We start from the raw sequence: 16,017 nt of genomic DNA on the forward strand, positions 1-16,017 counted from the left end.
CAGTTTGTCTATGTCTTAATGTAAGGGGTATCTGGCCTGCTATCAATATGTACATGTACATACACACCAGTGTCTCAGACTTGCGAGCTAGAACGCTGGAACGCTCACCAAATCAACCTATTAACATCTCGACCAGGCTTGCTCAAACACACCATGCAATGATCAAGAATCAGAAACGACCTCTCCACATCTCCTACACTTCAACACCGAACCTCTCTGCGTGCCTGATTTCTTCACCCTGAAGAAGCTCTCACTGCCACATTTCTTGCATTTGAGCTCTTCAGCCTCGCTCTTGTCGCCGTCACTCACGCCCGCGCCATTGATACCCAACCCGGCGCTTCCTCCCCGCTCCTCGTAGGGCGTCGCAGGAGCAGTACTCGGTTGTTCAGAGCTGAGGCTACTAACATAGCTCTCTTCTCTGCGGAGTCCGTTCGGCTGGACATTCGGCCCAGGTGTTCTCGGTTGAGCTTGTGCCATCGGCATGAGGCTGTGTTTCATGTCATAGGCCATGTAACTTTGTGAGTCGACTAAGAAGAGTCCATTGTCGAATGTTCCGTTGGGCGACTTTGTGCCGTCTACCTCGGGGGAGGCACCGGTCAAGGTAATGTTGGGCATTGCTTTCCGCGCCCACTGTTTCCGCGTAGGGCTGGTTGATGTCCCTTGCTGGAGAGGCCGTAGGGGAGAAGATCCTCGTCTGGCTGATTCAGATGCATCGTAGTAGTCCGGACTAGTGGGTCCATTATCGTTGATGGTTGTGTCCGAGAGGCGTTGAGGATTTCCTCGTGTTGACGCTGGTGTTTGCAGGCGTTGTGACTCGTCGGTCGAGGGTCGAGTAGAATTTGCTAGAGGTGTTGAACCGTGCCGGAGTGAGAACCGATGCGCAAAGCCTCGCCTGCCACTCATCCCACTTGGCGATGAGCTCCTGTCCCGTTCCTGCTGTAGTGTCGATCGATAGTTGTCGTTGAGACCAACCTCGGATGTGCTGGTAGCGGCGCCCGTAGATTTCGCAGACATGACCGAATTGCGCCAGTCAATGATATTTTCGCGATTCGCAGGACTTCGAGGCTCGCCGAAGGCCATTGACTTGCGAAACGTCGATGATCTTTCTGACGCTCTTGTCGCGACAGAACCACTTCTTGCTAGCATTTTCTTCGAGAAGCTGGCTGTGTCCCACGACCCCTCTCTACGCTTTTGGTAAGCACAGTCTTGTCTGAACACTTTGATCTCGCCCGTGTAATCACCTGTGACTAGTATGAAGCCGCCGTTGTGGGAATGGCGCGCCGCATATTGAGGTGTTTCTTCTGGCGGTTGTTGCGGAGATTCTGAGTTTCTCCGCGCTCGACCACCTGCATCGCTGCTCTCTGTGGGCGCTTGGGACGACAGCACTGAATCGGCCCGGCTGAGCAAGCGTACCGGAGGTGGATTGCACAAGTCGAAGATTTCATCGCCTGACCGTGCCAACAGCCTACGCGATTTGGTTGGAAGCATTAATGCTGATGTTACAATAGCTGAATGAGCTTCGAATATCTCGACCGGCCGTTTGTCGACATCTTGACGTTCAGGTGGTCCAGTCGGCCATACGTAGACTCGCTTGTCCTCGCTCCCGCAGATTATGAACTTTCCATCGTCGCTGAATGACGCCCGTATCTGGCTCGTCGTATTTTCATGACCTCTGAATTTCGCTTCCAGCGATCGGTCGCGTAAGTTGTATAGTCTCACTCTAGAATCGTTGCTTGTAATTAGAAGCTTGACGACGGGAGGACCCACTTCTCGCGCTATTTGCATGGTTTCGATGCCGGTGATCTTGCTGCCTTTGGAGTTCTTGCCTCGGTTTGAGCGAACGTGTATCTGTGAGTGTGCTTTCAAACCTTCGGTGTCGTACAAGATGCAGAGTCCAGATAATGTTCCGGCAATTGCAGTCTTGCCGTCTGGCGTGAAAGCCACCGCGGTCACCATGTCCTGTACTTGAGCACAGTAAGCCACACTCTTGTCCGGTATAGACCAGAGTCGCACTTTGCAATCGAGTGAGCCAGCAAGGAAGAACCGGTCGTCGCGAGGGTGAAAAGCAACAGAGGTCACGAAATCAGTGTGCTTGAATGCACAAAGACACTCGGGACGGCTGATGTGGTATAGCCTTACAGTTTTGTCCATCGAGGTTGAAAGGAGGAAATTGTTCTTGCTCCAGCTCAGATCAAGGATGGCTGAGGAGTGACCTTCATATTCTCTCACAAGCTCTTGCTTGAATACGGGTGCATTGAGCTTGACGTCCTCTCCGTGCTCATCTTCGGCGCTTTCACGATCCTCCTTGCTCGATATCACACGCCATACTTTGAGCTTCTTATCCTGTCCACCAGCAGCGTAGTACTGACCATCCCTGGAGAACTCGGCAGCCCATATGGCATTATTCTTCGTCCGCGTAGAGTTGGGAGGAGGTGCGACTGGGCGATCGTTGATATTGTGTATCTTTGCATCGAGCTCATCAGAAGACTTGCGACTGCGGACGGCCCCTTCCGACAAGATCTGTGCTAGGAACAGCCGGTCGAGGTCTCGCTTCCGGCGGTTCTGTGCTTTGACCCTGATATAGCGAGGCGGAGCAGGAAATTTTGGAACGAAGCCTATGGGTTGCGAGAAGACCTCTGCGTATGTACCAGGTTCTCTGTTGTCCATAATCTCGGAAACATTGTCCGAAGGGTCGATAGCCTCGTCTTTGCTCTTGTTGCCCAATATCCGGCTAAGGAAGCCCTTCCTGTAATCTCTAGTCAGCCCCCAAAGCCACCGCATGTCTGGGGAAATGGTATGGTGGCAGATGGGTACCCATATTGTGCAAACTTGACCTACTTTTTCTCCTTTCCACCTTTGTTGCTCAGCAAACTATCTGTTCGCCGCAGTGACTCTGCTTCGGTAAACCCAGCCGTTTGTCGAGATATCAGCTTCGGATCTTCTGGAAGTGTGGGAGCGCCATGAGAGGGGGGAGAGCCATGGTATGTGCCTGGGGCGCGCGAATGAGTTCTTTCAAGGATTTGCTGGTCGAGTTTAGCACTGTCATATTATCGCATAGGGCTTCTACAGCGTACTCGGGATATCGGATCAATCACTGCGGACTGACCGCCCGTAGGACTATCCATCTTCTGATTTATCGCAGTGCCCTGCGCTTCATTTCGTACTCGGGTCGGTGTGCTTTTGTTAGCTGGACCCAGATCCTTGAGACCGTCATTGCCTAGAGTAAGCAGCCTCAATCAGCATCTGTGGGTCTGCGAAGCACGCAGTCGCGACCGTGCGATACAGAATAGGCAGTGGCTTTCCTTCAATATGAACAATACTCAGATAGCACTCAGAAGACTAATCTTGCGCTAGATGACAGCATTGCGAGGGAAAGCTTACCTGATGTAAAGCTTTCGGTGTTGTCATAGTTCTGGTTCGGAAGACCGGCAAAACTTGCATTGGTCGAAGGTTTCTCTGTAGAACTCCGAATCACTGTTGACGACCTGCTCAATTGCATGGGCGCTGCCATGGCCGGCAGTGACTTGAGGAAGAGCGAACATGATGGTAATCACTCAGAATGCCTGATATTCATCGTCAATCCAAACAGGTAAGCTTCGCGAATAATGTCGCATGCTAATGTACGACTGGACGGTAAAATCGAGCACAAGACGGTGCCGGTGCTGTCAAGTGCCATGGATCTCTGAGCATCCGGCTGGGCATATCATTCCTCTCGAATCCGAATCCGTGGATAGTCCTAGTCGATCCTTCCGACATTAGGCAGCATGCCTGGACATGCGTCGTCTCGATATAGAAGAACAAGTGCTACTGAGGACACCATCGTGTTTATGGTCGACCATACCTACCCAAGGCAGCTCAGAAGCTAAAGGCACAATTTGTGTGTTTGTTTGTATAGCCTGCTTCGCGTCCCATATTTCAACCTCTTGCAACGGAGGTCCACCTCACTTCTACAAGCTATCGAAACTATTTATTATCAGGTAAACACGTAGCAACGAAGGCTTTATGATTGTCCGAACAATTTCAGCTCGTACTGGACATGCGAATGCATACTTATGCATCATCACTCGGAAGCGAGACGCGTGTGCACCAGATGTCTTGCTTCGTAATCCTTCCCAAAAAGCCGCCTTCTCGCGACCGTCCGAGCTGACCCTCCGCAAGTAACAACGACAACATCCTCTACTATATCGTTTACTCGCCGCAGAGCCATCCAGCATGAGCTATCACGGACAGAAATGCAATAGCGGCTGCTGAACCAACGAGATCGATTGCCAGCGCTGGAAATCGATATGGGCCTTCCAGTTCAAAGCCCGCAACATAGCCGACACGACCACAGGAAGTATCAGGCTCATCTCCTTCGTCTTTATACTGCTACGAAACCTATCGTGTCTCGAGTCTTACGCATATCGTTGCCATCAATGCGTGATCTTCGAGAATGACCGTAGAAGAGCGCTTGAGATAGCGGTGGTTTTCTCCAAACCCTTCTCTCCACTGTACGAAGCGTGGAGAATAGGTCGCACGAGCTTTCGGCACTTCCACCGTCATCGGCCTATCCTGCTCACATAGTAAATAAATCTGCCGGTCTATCCTGATCCGAAAGGACAGAAGAATTGATGAACGTCTTCACAAGGTACTCAGCCTACAGCAATTTACTACGCAGCAGTACCACACGATCAGTTGTGCAGAGCCCACACATTCAGCAACACTTCTCAACGTCGTCTACTATGGCATCTTGGAAACGTAGGCCGCACGATCTCCTCCTGAGCAGAACAGAGCATACGCGAGAAGCCATGCCTGTCAACGAACAGCTCAACACCACGAATGATGCTAACATAGCATGCAGGTCTCGTCCGTTTCGTGCCAAAGTCAGACTCATCGAAGGTCCTGATCGGCCAACCAACAGACGATGATCTAGACGTCGGTCTAGCACTCCGAGACGGCAAGGAGGTCACGGTGGATGTCTTCAGCGGCAGCTCAGTACTATCACCAGGCCAATCAAACGGCCAGAATGCTGTGATCGACCGAGTCCTGTCACCCTTGACCCAAGTCGAAGCTGGCACTATCAGATGCGTTGGCCTGAACTACAAGCAACATGCCGCAGAAGCCAAGATGGATCTCCCACCAGTCCCAACGCTCTTCATGAAGCCACAAACAGCCCTCGCAGATCCCTGGCCAGCACCAACTGTGCTCCCAAAGCAGACTCTGGAGACCGACTCAGGAGATTTCGAGTCTGAACTCGCGGTTGTCATCGGCAAGACGTGCAAGAATGTCTCTGAGGGTGACGCTATGGACTACGTTCTTGGCTACACGGCTTCGAACGACATCTCGAGCAGAGCAGCACAGTTTGCACAGACTCAATGGAGCTACAGCAAGGGATTCGACGGCTCTTGCCCAATTGGTACGTCATTACCGACCCCATGCCTATACGACCCGAGACACCAGCACGGTCATTGCTAACGCTTCTTGCAGGACCAACCATCGTCTCACCAACTCTCATCCCAGACCCAGCCAAGCTCAAACTTCGAGGTCTCGGCAACGACGGCTCAGCCCTGCAAGAATGCGGGTTGGACGACTTGATCTTCAGCATCCCGAAGATCATTTCCTTCTTGTCGCAATCGACGACCCTGCCTCCAGGAACTGTGATCATTACCGGCACACCGGCTGGTGTTGGCTTTGCAAAGAAGCCGAAGTACACCTTGAAGCCCGGTGAGGAGTTCCGCGTTGAGATCTTGCCTTACATTGGTACTTTGTGTAGTGTATTTGAGGCGGAGAAGTAGACTGGGTAGAAAGTCCTCTAGTAGCCTTCCAATATCTTCAATATCTCTTGTATACCTTCCCCCTGCACATATGTTTTCGAACAAGCGTCGCAACACGGGCGGCGAACTAGGTAGTCCCAACCGTCCTTGCTCTGAGAAATAGTGCCCTGATTGCTATGTCCTAGCGCTCCTCTCATGCCACTTCGTCAAGCCGATTTACAGATGGACACTGCTCATCCACCAATGGTGAAGTAAACCGATAGTTGCATGGGTGGCTTCTGTACCACAGCCTACAGGGAGATAGGAGGACGTTTGTGTGCCTTGTGGCCTGGCTTCAGCACCCACCACAGTAAAAAGTGATCTCATATTGCAGTGGACTCTTGATATTCACAATTTCAGCCGCTCGCTCCGCCGATAGTTCAAGAAAAGGAATTGCGCTCCTCGTATACGAAATGCTGAGATTTCGATCGCACTTCCGAACCTTACATCGTAGCCCACAGATATGAAGCTCGACACAAAATCTCTGCGATACCTCAACAATGCCGACTGGAAAGTGCTCAGCGCAGTCGAGTCTGGCTCTCGAAACCATGAAGTCGTGCCTACGCCCCTCATAGTCTCGATCGCGAAGTCCTCGCCCGGTGACGTTCAGCGCAGCATTTCTCTCCTCGCTCGCTCTGGACTCATCGCGAAACTTGCGACGGCAAAATACGATGGGTACAGGCTGACCTACGGCGGACTCGATTATCTTGCGCTCCACGGTCTAGAGAAAAGCAACGTGATCTACAGCGTTGGCAACCAGATAGGAGTAGGTAAGGAAAGCGACATATTCGTTGTCAGCGACGAGAAAGGCGAGCAGAAAGTTCTTAAGATTCACCGGTTGGGTCGGGTGAGCTTCAAGAAGGGAGTAAAGAATAAGCGAGACTATGCGAAGACGAGGACGCAGAAAGAGAGAGGAGCAGGTAGTTGGATGTACATGAGTCGTCTTGCCGCGATGAAAGAGTATGCCTTCATGACTGCGCTCAAGGAAGCGGGAGTTGAGGTGCCTATGCCGTTGGGCCAGAACAGACACCAGATCGTGATGAGTCTCGTGGACGGCTTTCCGTTGAGGCAGATCGAGAAAATCCCTGATCCTGCTGGCCTTTATGCCGAACTGATTGCGATCATCGTGCGGCTGGCACATCTTGGTTTGATTCATGGTGATTTTAATGAGTTCAATATAATGATCAAGGAGATTGAGAAGGAAGATGGCGAGGTGAGTCTGCTGCCTGTGGTGATTGACTTTCCGCAGATGGTCAGCATCGATCATGCGAACGCGGAGTACTACTTTGATCGGGACGTCGATTGCATTAAGAGGTATTTCTCGAGGAGATTTGGCTTTGTCAGTGATGATCAGGGTCCTCATTTCAAGGAGGTACGTAGAGCTATTGCGAAAGACACAGGGACAAAGCGTCTGGATGCGAAGGTTGAAGCATCTGGGTTTTCGAAGAAGATGGCTAAGGACCTCGATGCGTACATGAAGGAACATAACATTGACGGTGATCGAGCTGGAGAAGATGACAATCGCGGTTCCGAATCCGATGACGATCAAAGCGAGGACGATTCGAACAATGTAGTCGAGGACGCCGAAGAGCCCGAGATCCAGGATTTCAAGGGATGATCGTCTTTGACGAAATAAGAAGAAGCTGCTGCGAGGTCAATACTGCTTCTGGAAACCTGCATGCCTCACAACCCACGATACGACAGGACGGAAGGCCTATAACGACTGCGAGGGCGGTCGAAAGCAGCATAGAATCCTACACGCGAAGTCTTCTATGTAGCTTCAGCCGGTCATCTCGGCCCACCACACTGGATGGTTATGCTCAACAACAACTACATACACGTCCGTCGATGCGTGTTTGTCATGATTGACGAACACTTGACACAGAGCATGGTCACCCGATACGGAGGACTCTTTTGCTAGACAAACATGATTTCGGGCAGTATATTAGAAAGGAAGACACGCCACACTCTGTCGGACCTTCAACGCGAGGACATCGATCTGTGCATGAGGATCTTCACACATACACAATGTGCGTGGCAAGGCGAATGATTCACGCTGCTGCACGGTTTGCGACATGTCATAGCTAGGCAACAGACAAAAGCTGGTCTCGAATTTCTTAGTTGAAGCTACTCGCAAAGCTTAACACATATTTCTGTCGATAAAGTTCACACAGCACTTGTGCTCATCTTGTGTGCTATCATGCTCACCTGGCTTTGGCCGGTTGTCATGAGACAGACGCCTATAAGATTGATAATGTGGGGGATATGGTTGCGCCATCACAATCTCCCTGTCTGCGACTATCCTTGGGAAGAAAGAAAAGGGACGAAGACTGAGGTCGTTCTAGGCTCGTTGAAGTATCGCCAGCGGCCGTTCCCGTATCTAAGATGAGTTGCATTTTGTTTAAACTTCAACTTAAGGGGAAATGAGACGACGTGACTGGCTCGACTGGTCGGTAGAAGTCTACCTGAAAGGAAAGTTCATCTTCTTTCTTGAACCTTTTTGGTCTCTTTAAAGTGATTTGCCGCGTGAAGTTAGGTGTCATACATTCAGATTGGCACATCATTCTGCACGATTGATATATACCCAAGCTCTACTCACTGTCAGCGTGACTCGGGCTGCCCAGCCTTGCAGTATTGTTCCGCTCGGGGCCATCTGTAGAGTAATACTATCAAAGGCGAAGTCAACCTCTCCATAAGTCGACGGACGTAACCAGGACCTGTGCTTGCCTCCAAAGCTGAGATGTCGACTCGAATGAGGAAGACAAGGTCACGTCCACAACTTCTCGAAGATCGTGCTTGCGGGAGGGTACTCTTTGTGGTAGCGAGGTTTGAAACATGCGCCTCTATACTAATGCGGAAAAGCTCGAGGTACCTGAGGCTTAGCAGTCCTCTTCAAGTTTAGTCGTAGGCCTGTTGGAGCCTCTTAGCGCAACGGGATTGACAGTGGGCTGGCCGAGCTAACGGAGCCCAGGATGTGCTCAGGGGTGAAGGACCCAACCAGGACAGAAAAGGTAACGTGAGTGGTGGTTACAACCCGACCCTGTGCATCTCCAAAAGTGATCCCAGGCCGCCCGCTCGAGTGCAGGGTCGCTAACAGTGCGAACTCAGGAGTGCGACAGGGTTGCGCTCCTCGACGAACACGCGTAGTGACCAGCACCTTGTTGCACTGCGTTTCCCACGACCTTAGTATTTTGTACTCTTCAAGCCTTGCATGTTGTCAGTCCTCTGCATGCTACGACATTCAACACCTTCTGAGAGTTTTATGACAGTGGCGCAACTTGGGTTTTTTCTGGCAAATTAGACTACGATCTGCACAACTGGTCCATATTCGTGGCCGACACGTCTCGATGATCGACCTTCGACTGTTTGACGCCTGAAAGTCACCCTCCACATTCAACCCCCAGTTTGAGCAGCAGCCGCCCGCGATTGCGCTCGTATGAGCGCAGTCTCATCAACCATGGCAATGGCCGCCTCTCCTCCCGCAACACCAGAGGCCACCCGCAATGTCCGACCACAAAGCATGTTCGCGCCAAATGTCTCGCCTGAAGCTGTACACAAGTCTCGACCGCAGAGCATGATGGGCCCGCCAAGAAGCAGAAGTCGAATGAGCAGAGCGAGCAGCAGAGGAGGCACGACTCGAGTATCGGATGAGGAAGCAAAGACTGCGGTAAAAGTTGGTAAGTACATGGATGCCTATATGGCAGTAGTGATGGACAAAATTACTGATAAATGCTACAGTCGTGCGTGTCAGACCACCGCTACGCGCTTCAGACCCTGGTTACGACCTGATACCTCAACGCTTTCAACGCTCTACTGTCAATGTGCCCACAGACACCAGCTTATCGGTAGAATCACCTCAAGGCCGCAAAATCTTCATCTTCGACCGAGTATTTGGCGAGGACAACACGCAAAAGGGAATATGGGAGTACCTCGAGGAGAGTGTCGACTCTTTCCTGCAAGGCTACAATGTCTCCATTCTAGCATACGGCCAATCTGGCGCTGGAAAGTCCTACACGATGGGCACCTCTGGCCCAACCGAACAACTTGACCCATCAACCAGAGGCATAATACCGCGAGCAGCTGCCCACCTCTTCACTTCTCTCGACCCGGCTTCGTTCGTGCATAGTCGCCAGAACTCTGGGCTGAAAACACCAACGAGATATTCCGTTGGAAATATAGGCTCTGTGCTGCAGAACATGCGGAGCAACACCGACAAGAACTGGCAAATGTCGGTCACCTACGTCGAAATCTACAACGAACAGCCCCGCGACCTCCTGTTACCCGAAGGAGCGAGTGTGTCAGAAAGATCTGCTGTACAAATTCGTGAGGATGCTAAAGGCCGTATATTCGTCGAAGGCCTCCGATCAGTCCCTGTCAGTAGTGTGGAGGAGTTAATGGGAGTCTTGAATCATGGCTCTAGTATTCGCCAAACAGACGCTACGGCAATCAATTCGAGGTCATCTCGGTCCCATGCTGTCTTCACAATCAATCTTCGACAAGAAAAGCCACAAAACGCCTCATCACCGCCTAAGAACAAGAACATGTCAATATCATCTGAAGCTGGAATTGGCTCAGAGAGCTCCATCACCGTCGATAGCAAGCTGCACTTTGTCGATCTTGCAGGGAGCGAACGTCTTAAGAACACTGGCGCAACCGGGGATCGTGCTCGAGAAGGCATATCAATCAACGCAGGTCTCGCGAGTCTTGGAAAGGTGATCTCACAATTGTCGTCGCGGTCTGTTGGCGGACATGTGTCTTACAGAGATTCCAAATTGACCCGCATGCTGCAGGATTCATTGGGTGGTAACGCAATCACGTACATGGTGGCATGTGTCACCCCTGCTGAATTTCATTTGAGCGAAACCCTGAACACAGTTCAATATGCCCAAAGAGCGCGAAACATTCAAAGCAAACCGCAAATCCAGCAAATCAACGATGACGGCGATAAACAAGCGACGATTGAGCGATTGAGAACAGAGGTCGCCTTCTTGAGACAGCAAATCCGCAGTGCTGAAGGTGGTGAAAGAAAGCCGGAGACATCTCGTGAGCGAGGCCACGGCACCGACCTCGAGATCCAGAATCAATTGCTAGATGTGCAAGAAGGCTATCGTGCTCTTAGTGAACGACATGCTAAACTTGTTGCTGAGTTGTCACAGAGCAGCAGAGAGCCAACAGACCTTACTGCTGAGACTCCAGCCGAGAGACTGAAGCGATCACAGGCGAATCAGCAGCAGATCGAGCATATTATCCTCGAGTACGAGAAGACAATTCAAAGTCTGGAAGCCAACCTTTCCAGTACTAGATCGTCTTTAGCTATGACTGAGAGTTCGCTTCTGGAACGAGAAACAAAGTGTGCCTACATTGAGACAATGAACCAGCAATTAAATACTCGAGTACAAAAGCTTATGGACAGAGAAGGGACCACCGAGTCATACTTGCATGAGCTCGAGGCCAGGCTTCAAGACTCGACAAGCGGCAGCGAAAAGCATGACAACCTAGTCGCCGAATTGCGACGAGAAATGGCACGCGTTCGGGAAAGTGAGATGAACGCAGAAGACTACATCTCCACGCTTGAGGAGCGACTCGCTGAGGCGGAACAAGACATGGAGATTATGTCGCGCGAAGTCGAAAGACTGGAACAACTCGTTGAAAGACAACGAAGTCTTGGCAAACTCCATAATCTGCTGTATGAGCTTGATCATGTTCAACGAGGACAACCTCGTGAGGCCGTCAACGAACACGAGATTCCATCTGTGTCGGCTTCGGTGGCCCAAGCTACAACACCTTCACGATCGAGCTCGGCGAACGGCATTCATACAAGGAAGCAGAGTGAGCCTATGGAAATCATCCAGGAGGCGAAAGAGCTCGACTTCACTCAGTCAGAAAGCGGTTCACCAGCCTCAAAGGCGAGTTCGCAGAAGGAGAACATCACTCCTCATGCTTCAGCAAAGGCCATGGCTGTGCGCAATCCGGCGTCGAAGGACGACGAACCGAGTCCAGCGCAATCAAAATTCATGCAAGACAAGTTCGAATCTGTGAGCCAAGAGCTCTTCGACCTTCGCCTCGAACACGAGTCAGCCACCAATGAGTATGATCTGCTTTCGGCCAAGTACCATGAAGCTTTGCGCACCCTTGCTGAAATGCAGTCCAATCTTGACGAGGCGCGAAGTCACCCTGCCGAGACAATCTCGCCTGAGCCATCCCGACGTGAGTCTTTTTTAATGGAAGATGCAGAGCAAGGGACGGTCGATGCAGAGCAGCGCTCGTCTTCACGCTCGCTATCCTCGGAGTTGTCCTTGGTTGGGGAGTCAGCTACTTCTGTGGAGCCGACGGCTTCTACACATACCGCCAAAGAGACGCTTACTCCAGATTCGAGTCGAGAGGAAATTGAGCGGCTGCAGGCGCTTGTTGCTGAGCACGAACAGAACATCAACTCCATCCGAGAGGAGTACACACATTTGCATAAAGAACACAAAGGTACGCTGGATACTGTTGAGCGGCTCAAGACCGAGGCTCAGAGAAGTCGATCACCTTTGCCGCCTTCACCAGGCCACAGCATGCTTAGAAGACCGTCTTCCCAGCTTGGCAATAGCTACGTGGATCGGGGTTATCGCTCAATCGCTTCACTGAGGGCTCTGTTGGCCGACGAGTTAGAAAGCAAACCAGACTATATGGAGAACGCCGAAGTGCATTTGACTGCTGCAACTCATGAGCTGCAAGCGCGGATGAATCGCATCCAGTCTCTGGAGTCTGACTTGCAAAACGTCAAGAAGGAGATGGAAATGAAGTCAACCATTATCTCCGGCCTGACCAGAGAAAGAAATTCTCTCAAATCTGGCACACCCGTTGACTTGTCAATGGTTTCTCAGATGAGAGACCAATTGATTCAGAAAGAGACTGAGCTCAAAACTCTCTACGAAGGATACAGCAAGCGCGAACAGGAACTGCAAGCTGAAGTTGCTGCTGCTCGGAAGGAAGCGGAAGCATTGACGGCCAATTACGAGAAAGCTAAGAAGGACTTAGAAGATCACGAGTTGCGACTGAAGACCACCACTGCAGAGCTTGAGGCAGCGCTTTCGAGCATAGAGACACTCAAGTCTCAGCAAAATACCAATGTTGAGAAGTCTGCTGGAGAAGGGGATGATGTCTTTGCCAGAGCTGCAACTGCTAAAGCAATGGGCGACGAGCGAGAGAACTACCAGGGAGTCATCGACAAGCTGAAGCATGATCTTGAGCAACAAATCTCGACTAACGCTTCTCACACAGATCGAATTGAGGAGTTGACCCAGATGCACGAGGCCGCCAGCAAGGACATTCACGAGCATTCCCAGATCATTCAAGAGAAAAGTCAAGAAATCGAGATGCACAAAGTCAAGATCGCCACGTTAAACTCGAAGATTCAGGAAGCAGAGTCCGCGGTGGAATTCCACAAGCACGGCTTGAAATCTCTGCACGAGGCTCATAGGAACGAACTCGAAGAACTGAAGCTGTCACATGCTGGTGTGCTTGCTGGTTATGATGACCAGATTGCAGAGCTCAACATTAAGCACGGCAAGGCTCTGAATGCAGCTGAGACTGATCTTGGTGCAGCCAAATCTGCCCTGGAAGAAGCCATGAAGGGTGCTTCAGCTGCTCTAGGTCACGAGACGTCAGTAGACATGCTTGCGAATCACATCAGCGACCTCGCTATGGAGAAAAAGCACCATGCCGAGACCAACAAACGACTAGTATCCACGAATGCCGAATTGGAAGCTCAGCTTACAGGCCGCCAGAACCTGTTAGAGCTAGAAGAAGCTCAGGAAGCAGCCAATACAAAGGTTGCGAATTATCAGCAGACAATCAGGAACCTTGCAAATGAGGTTGGCAATCACGAGGAAACAATCAGAGAGAAGGAGATGCTGGTCAAGAAGCACGAGGAGCAGATACAAACTCTACAAGCAGAGAATCAGAAAAAGATCGTGCTCATCGAAGAACTCGAGCAACAATTGCAAAGCAGCTATGAGCAGCACCACAACAGACTATCTGTCATCCAGCAGCAAGGTTCACACGCATTGAATGAGGCACAAAAGCGTATCTCGCAGCTCGAACAAGAGGTGCAGCGGAACTCAGTGACTGATACTGATGGCACAAGCGACCAGAAGAGACGTAGCCGTCCGCTATCACCTTCCATGGATCCTGCGCAGAGGTCCAATTCCATTTCGTCCAACCTGCGCAAATCAGCGTCAGTCGCATCTTTACCCTCACCTCCCCCAGCGATACCACTACCCCCACTACCGACTATTCCTAACCTCACTGGTACGTCTGGCAATCCATCGCCACCTCAATCACGACACACCTCCAAAGAAGTTGCCGCACCTCAAACTTCATCACCCACTGGGGCGACAAAGGAGAATGCTAGCACAATCAAGCGGCAATCTGCCATCATCGAAGACCAAGACTCTCGCCTACGCACCATGGAGAAACACTTGCATGCTGAGAAACAGCTTACTGCCACTCTAGAGGAAGCACTCGTTGACCTCGAGACGCAATCCAACAAGCTTCGCGTGGATGCTGAAAGCTGGAAGAAGAAGGCTTGGAGTCTCGAAGAAGAGATGTCAACAGTCCGCAAAGAGCATCGATCAGAGCGTCTCTCTGTTCAAGCTGTTGAGGAAGAAGTCAAGAAGAGACGTGCCGCCGAAGAAGCAAGAGCACAGCTCGAAGAGAGGATGAGGGTGCTCAAGCAGAGTATGGATGGCGGCAAGAAAAAGAAGAAGAGTGCTTTGAACTGCTTCTAGGCGATATCCGGGCATACAGCACTTTTGCTAACTTGACGTTCGGTCTACCTCCACTTCGACATCCGAAATTTTCTTGTGTTACAGTACTGCAAGCACGCACGACGGTTATTATGTATTAGCATGGGAGGCGCGTTTGATACTAATAATGAGCTCATGGTACAAAGTTACGCGACTTCTATGATCAGGATGAAGATCTCAGCCTTTGTTTTGTTTTCATTTGTTTGGGAAATACACCGTGGGAAGAGATACCATCGCAACTACCTGGCATATGAAGCAAGGAGCGATGGCGTTGTTGAGGATTGCCTTCCTCGTCGATATTAGCGCATCAGAAGAGAGTCAACTAGGGCAACCGACCGTCAACGCAGACATTTGTATAGAAAGGAAAGTCAGCAAGCATCTATCTGGTTAGCAGATTGGATGTGCTCTTGACGAAATGATAATAGTATTGTACAACAAGTCATGGTTCTTCTGCCATTCCTCTACCATTACTGGAGCTTGCCTTGGCAGTTGAAGTTGTTGGTGCTGCTGTTATGATCAAGCCATGGCGTCCGAGGGCCACCTCGTCATCTGTGGCAGCAATCTACATTTATCCCCTCGTCCCACAAGATTTATACTCGTGTACACGGACATTGCATAGTTCTGTACACCTGCTCGGTTCAATCAATACCGAGTGACTCCGACCTCGGGGACGGCTGCTACGCCGGCAAGTACGTTCGTACAAGTAGATGCTCGATACGTCTCGTTTCACCTTCAGCATGCCGAGTAAGTATTTCATAGACAACGAGTTCATATTAGTGTTAGACCGCACTGTACTCAAAACCTGTGCCGACAACTACATATTCCGACCACCTAAAACCCACTGAGCTGACCACCAGTGATATTCGACTCTGAGCGAGACCAGACAGCCAGGAGTACTCCATCCATTACGACCACGAGCATCAATATGTCCGACACAACATGGAGATTAGTCACAGTTAACACGGCGCCCGAGCGTGCAAAGAGACTGATCGGCAGAGTCGCAGAGGAACTCAAGGATCGCTACACTATCATCCATGTTGCCAATGCAGATTGTAAGGACGTTACGCTGGATTTGTCCGAATGGAAACGGTCACTGACATACCATAGCGATAGAGCAAGTCGAGGCTACAGTGGAGGAACACAAGCCGAATGTTTTAGTAAGGCTCCTTTTAAGTTCGAAGCCCTGTGTGTACGATATTGACGGCTTGGCCAGTTCTGCGCTTCGATGTGGTCGCCAGAGGAAGCTGCCACGATCCAGGAGACGGCCAGGAGTATCGTGCCTGATATTAAGACGCATGCTATCCCTCAGGGACTGCAGGTTGAGAAGGGACCTGATGCGATTGTTGAGTATTTGAAGGAGGAGATTCCAAAGTTACTTGGTTGAGTAGTGCCCTTGCCTGGGACATGAATCCAATCCAATCCAATCAACAATT

General features: G+C 50.9%; 5 protein-coding genes across 5 annotated transcripts; 4 read left to right on the plus strand and 1 right to left on the minus strand.

Moving 5' to 3' along the window:
- Positions 1–162: 162 nt before the first annotated feature.
- On the minus strand, positions 163–3,511 carry PMZ80_009348 (uncharacterized protein; the record flags this gene model as incomplete). The annotated part of the gene is made up of 4 exons (XM_064877743.1): positions 163–2,746; positions 2,839–3,023; positions 3,075–3,217; positions 3,382–3,511. 4 exons carry the CDS (start codon positions 3,509–3,511, stop codon positions 163–165), a joined length of 3,042 nt encoding a protein of 1,013 aa, XP_064726468.1.
- Positions 3,512–4,721: 1,210 nt separating this feature from the next.
- PMZ80_009349 (uncharacterized protein) lies at positions 4,722–5,774 on the plus strand (the record flags this gene model as incomplete). The annotated part of the gene is made up of 3 exons (XM_064877744.1): positions 4,722–4,737; positions 4,841–5,395; positions 5,467–5,774. 3 exons carry the CDS (start codon positions 4,722–4,724, stop codon positions 5,772–5,774), a joined length of 879 nt encoding a protein of 292 aa, XP_064726469.1.
- Positions 5,775–6,255: 481 nt separating this feature from the next.
- On the plus strand, positions 6,256–7,410 carry rio2 (Serine/threonine-protein kinase rio2; the record flags this gene model as incomplete). Its single annotated transcript, XM_064877745.1, has 1 exon — positions 6,256–7,410. The coding sequence occupies one exon, from the start codon at positions 6,256–6,258 to the stop codon at positions 7,408–7,410; it is 1,155 nt and encodes a 384-aa protein (XP_064726470.1).
- A 1,845-nt stretch (positions 7,411–9,255) lies between these two features.
- Positions 9,256–14,566, plus strand: PMZ80_009351 (uncharacterized protein; the record flags this gene model as incomplete). Its single annotated transcript, XM_064877746.1, has 2 exons — positions 9,256–9,469; positions 9,531–14,566. The coding sequence occupies 2 exons, from the start codon at positions 9,256–9,258 to the stop codon at positions 14,564–14,566; spliced, it is 5,250 nt and encodes a 1,749-aa protein (XP_064726471.1).
- Positions 14,567–15,509: 943 nt separating this feature from the next.
- PMZ80_009352 (uncharacterized protein) lies at positions 15,510–15,968 on the plus strand (the record flags this gene model as incomplete). Its single annotated transcript, XM_064877747.1, has 3 exons — positions 15,510–15,636; positions 15,692–15,741; positions 15,798–15,968. The coding sequence occupies 3 exons, from the start codon at positions 15,510–15,512 to the stop codon at positions 15,966–15,968; spliced, it is 348 nt and encodes a 115-aa protein (XP_064726472.1).
- Positions 15,969–16,017: the final 49 nt, after the last annotated feature.

This window comes from Knufia obscura, assembly GCF_036327395.1.
Source record: "Knufia obscura strain CCFEE 5817 isolate CBS 148926 chromosome Unknown scaffold_13, whole genome shotgun sequence".
In the NCBI taxonomy this organism is placed as follows: Eukaryota; Fungi; Ascomycota; class Eurotiomycetes; order Chaetothyriales; family Trichomeriaceae; genus Knufia; species Knufia obscura.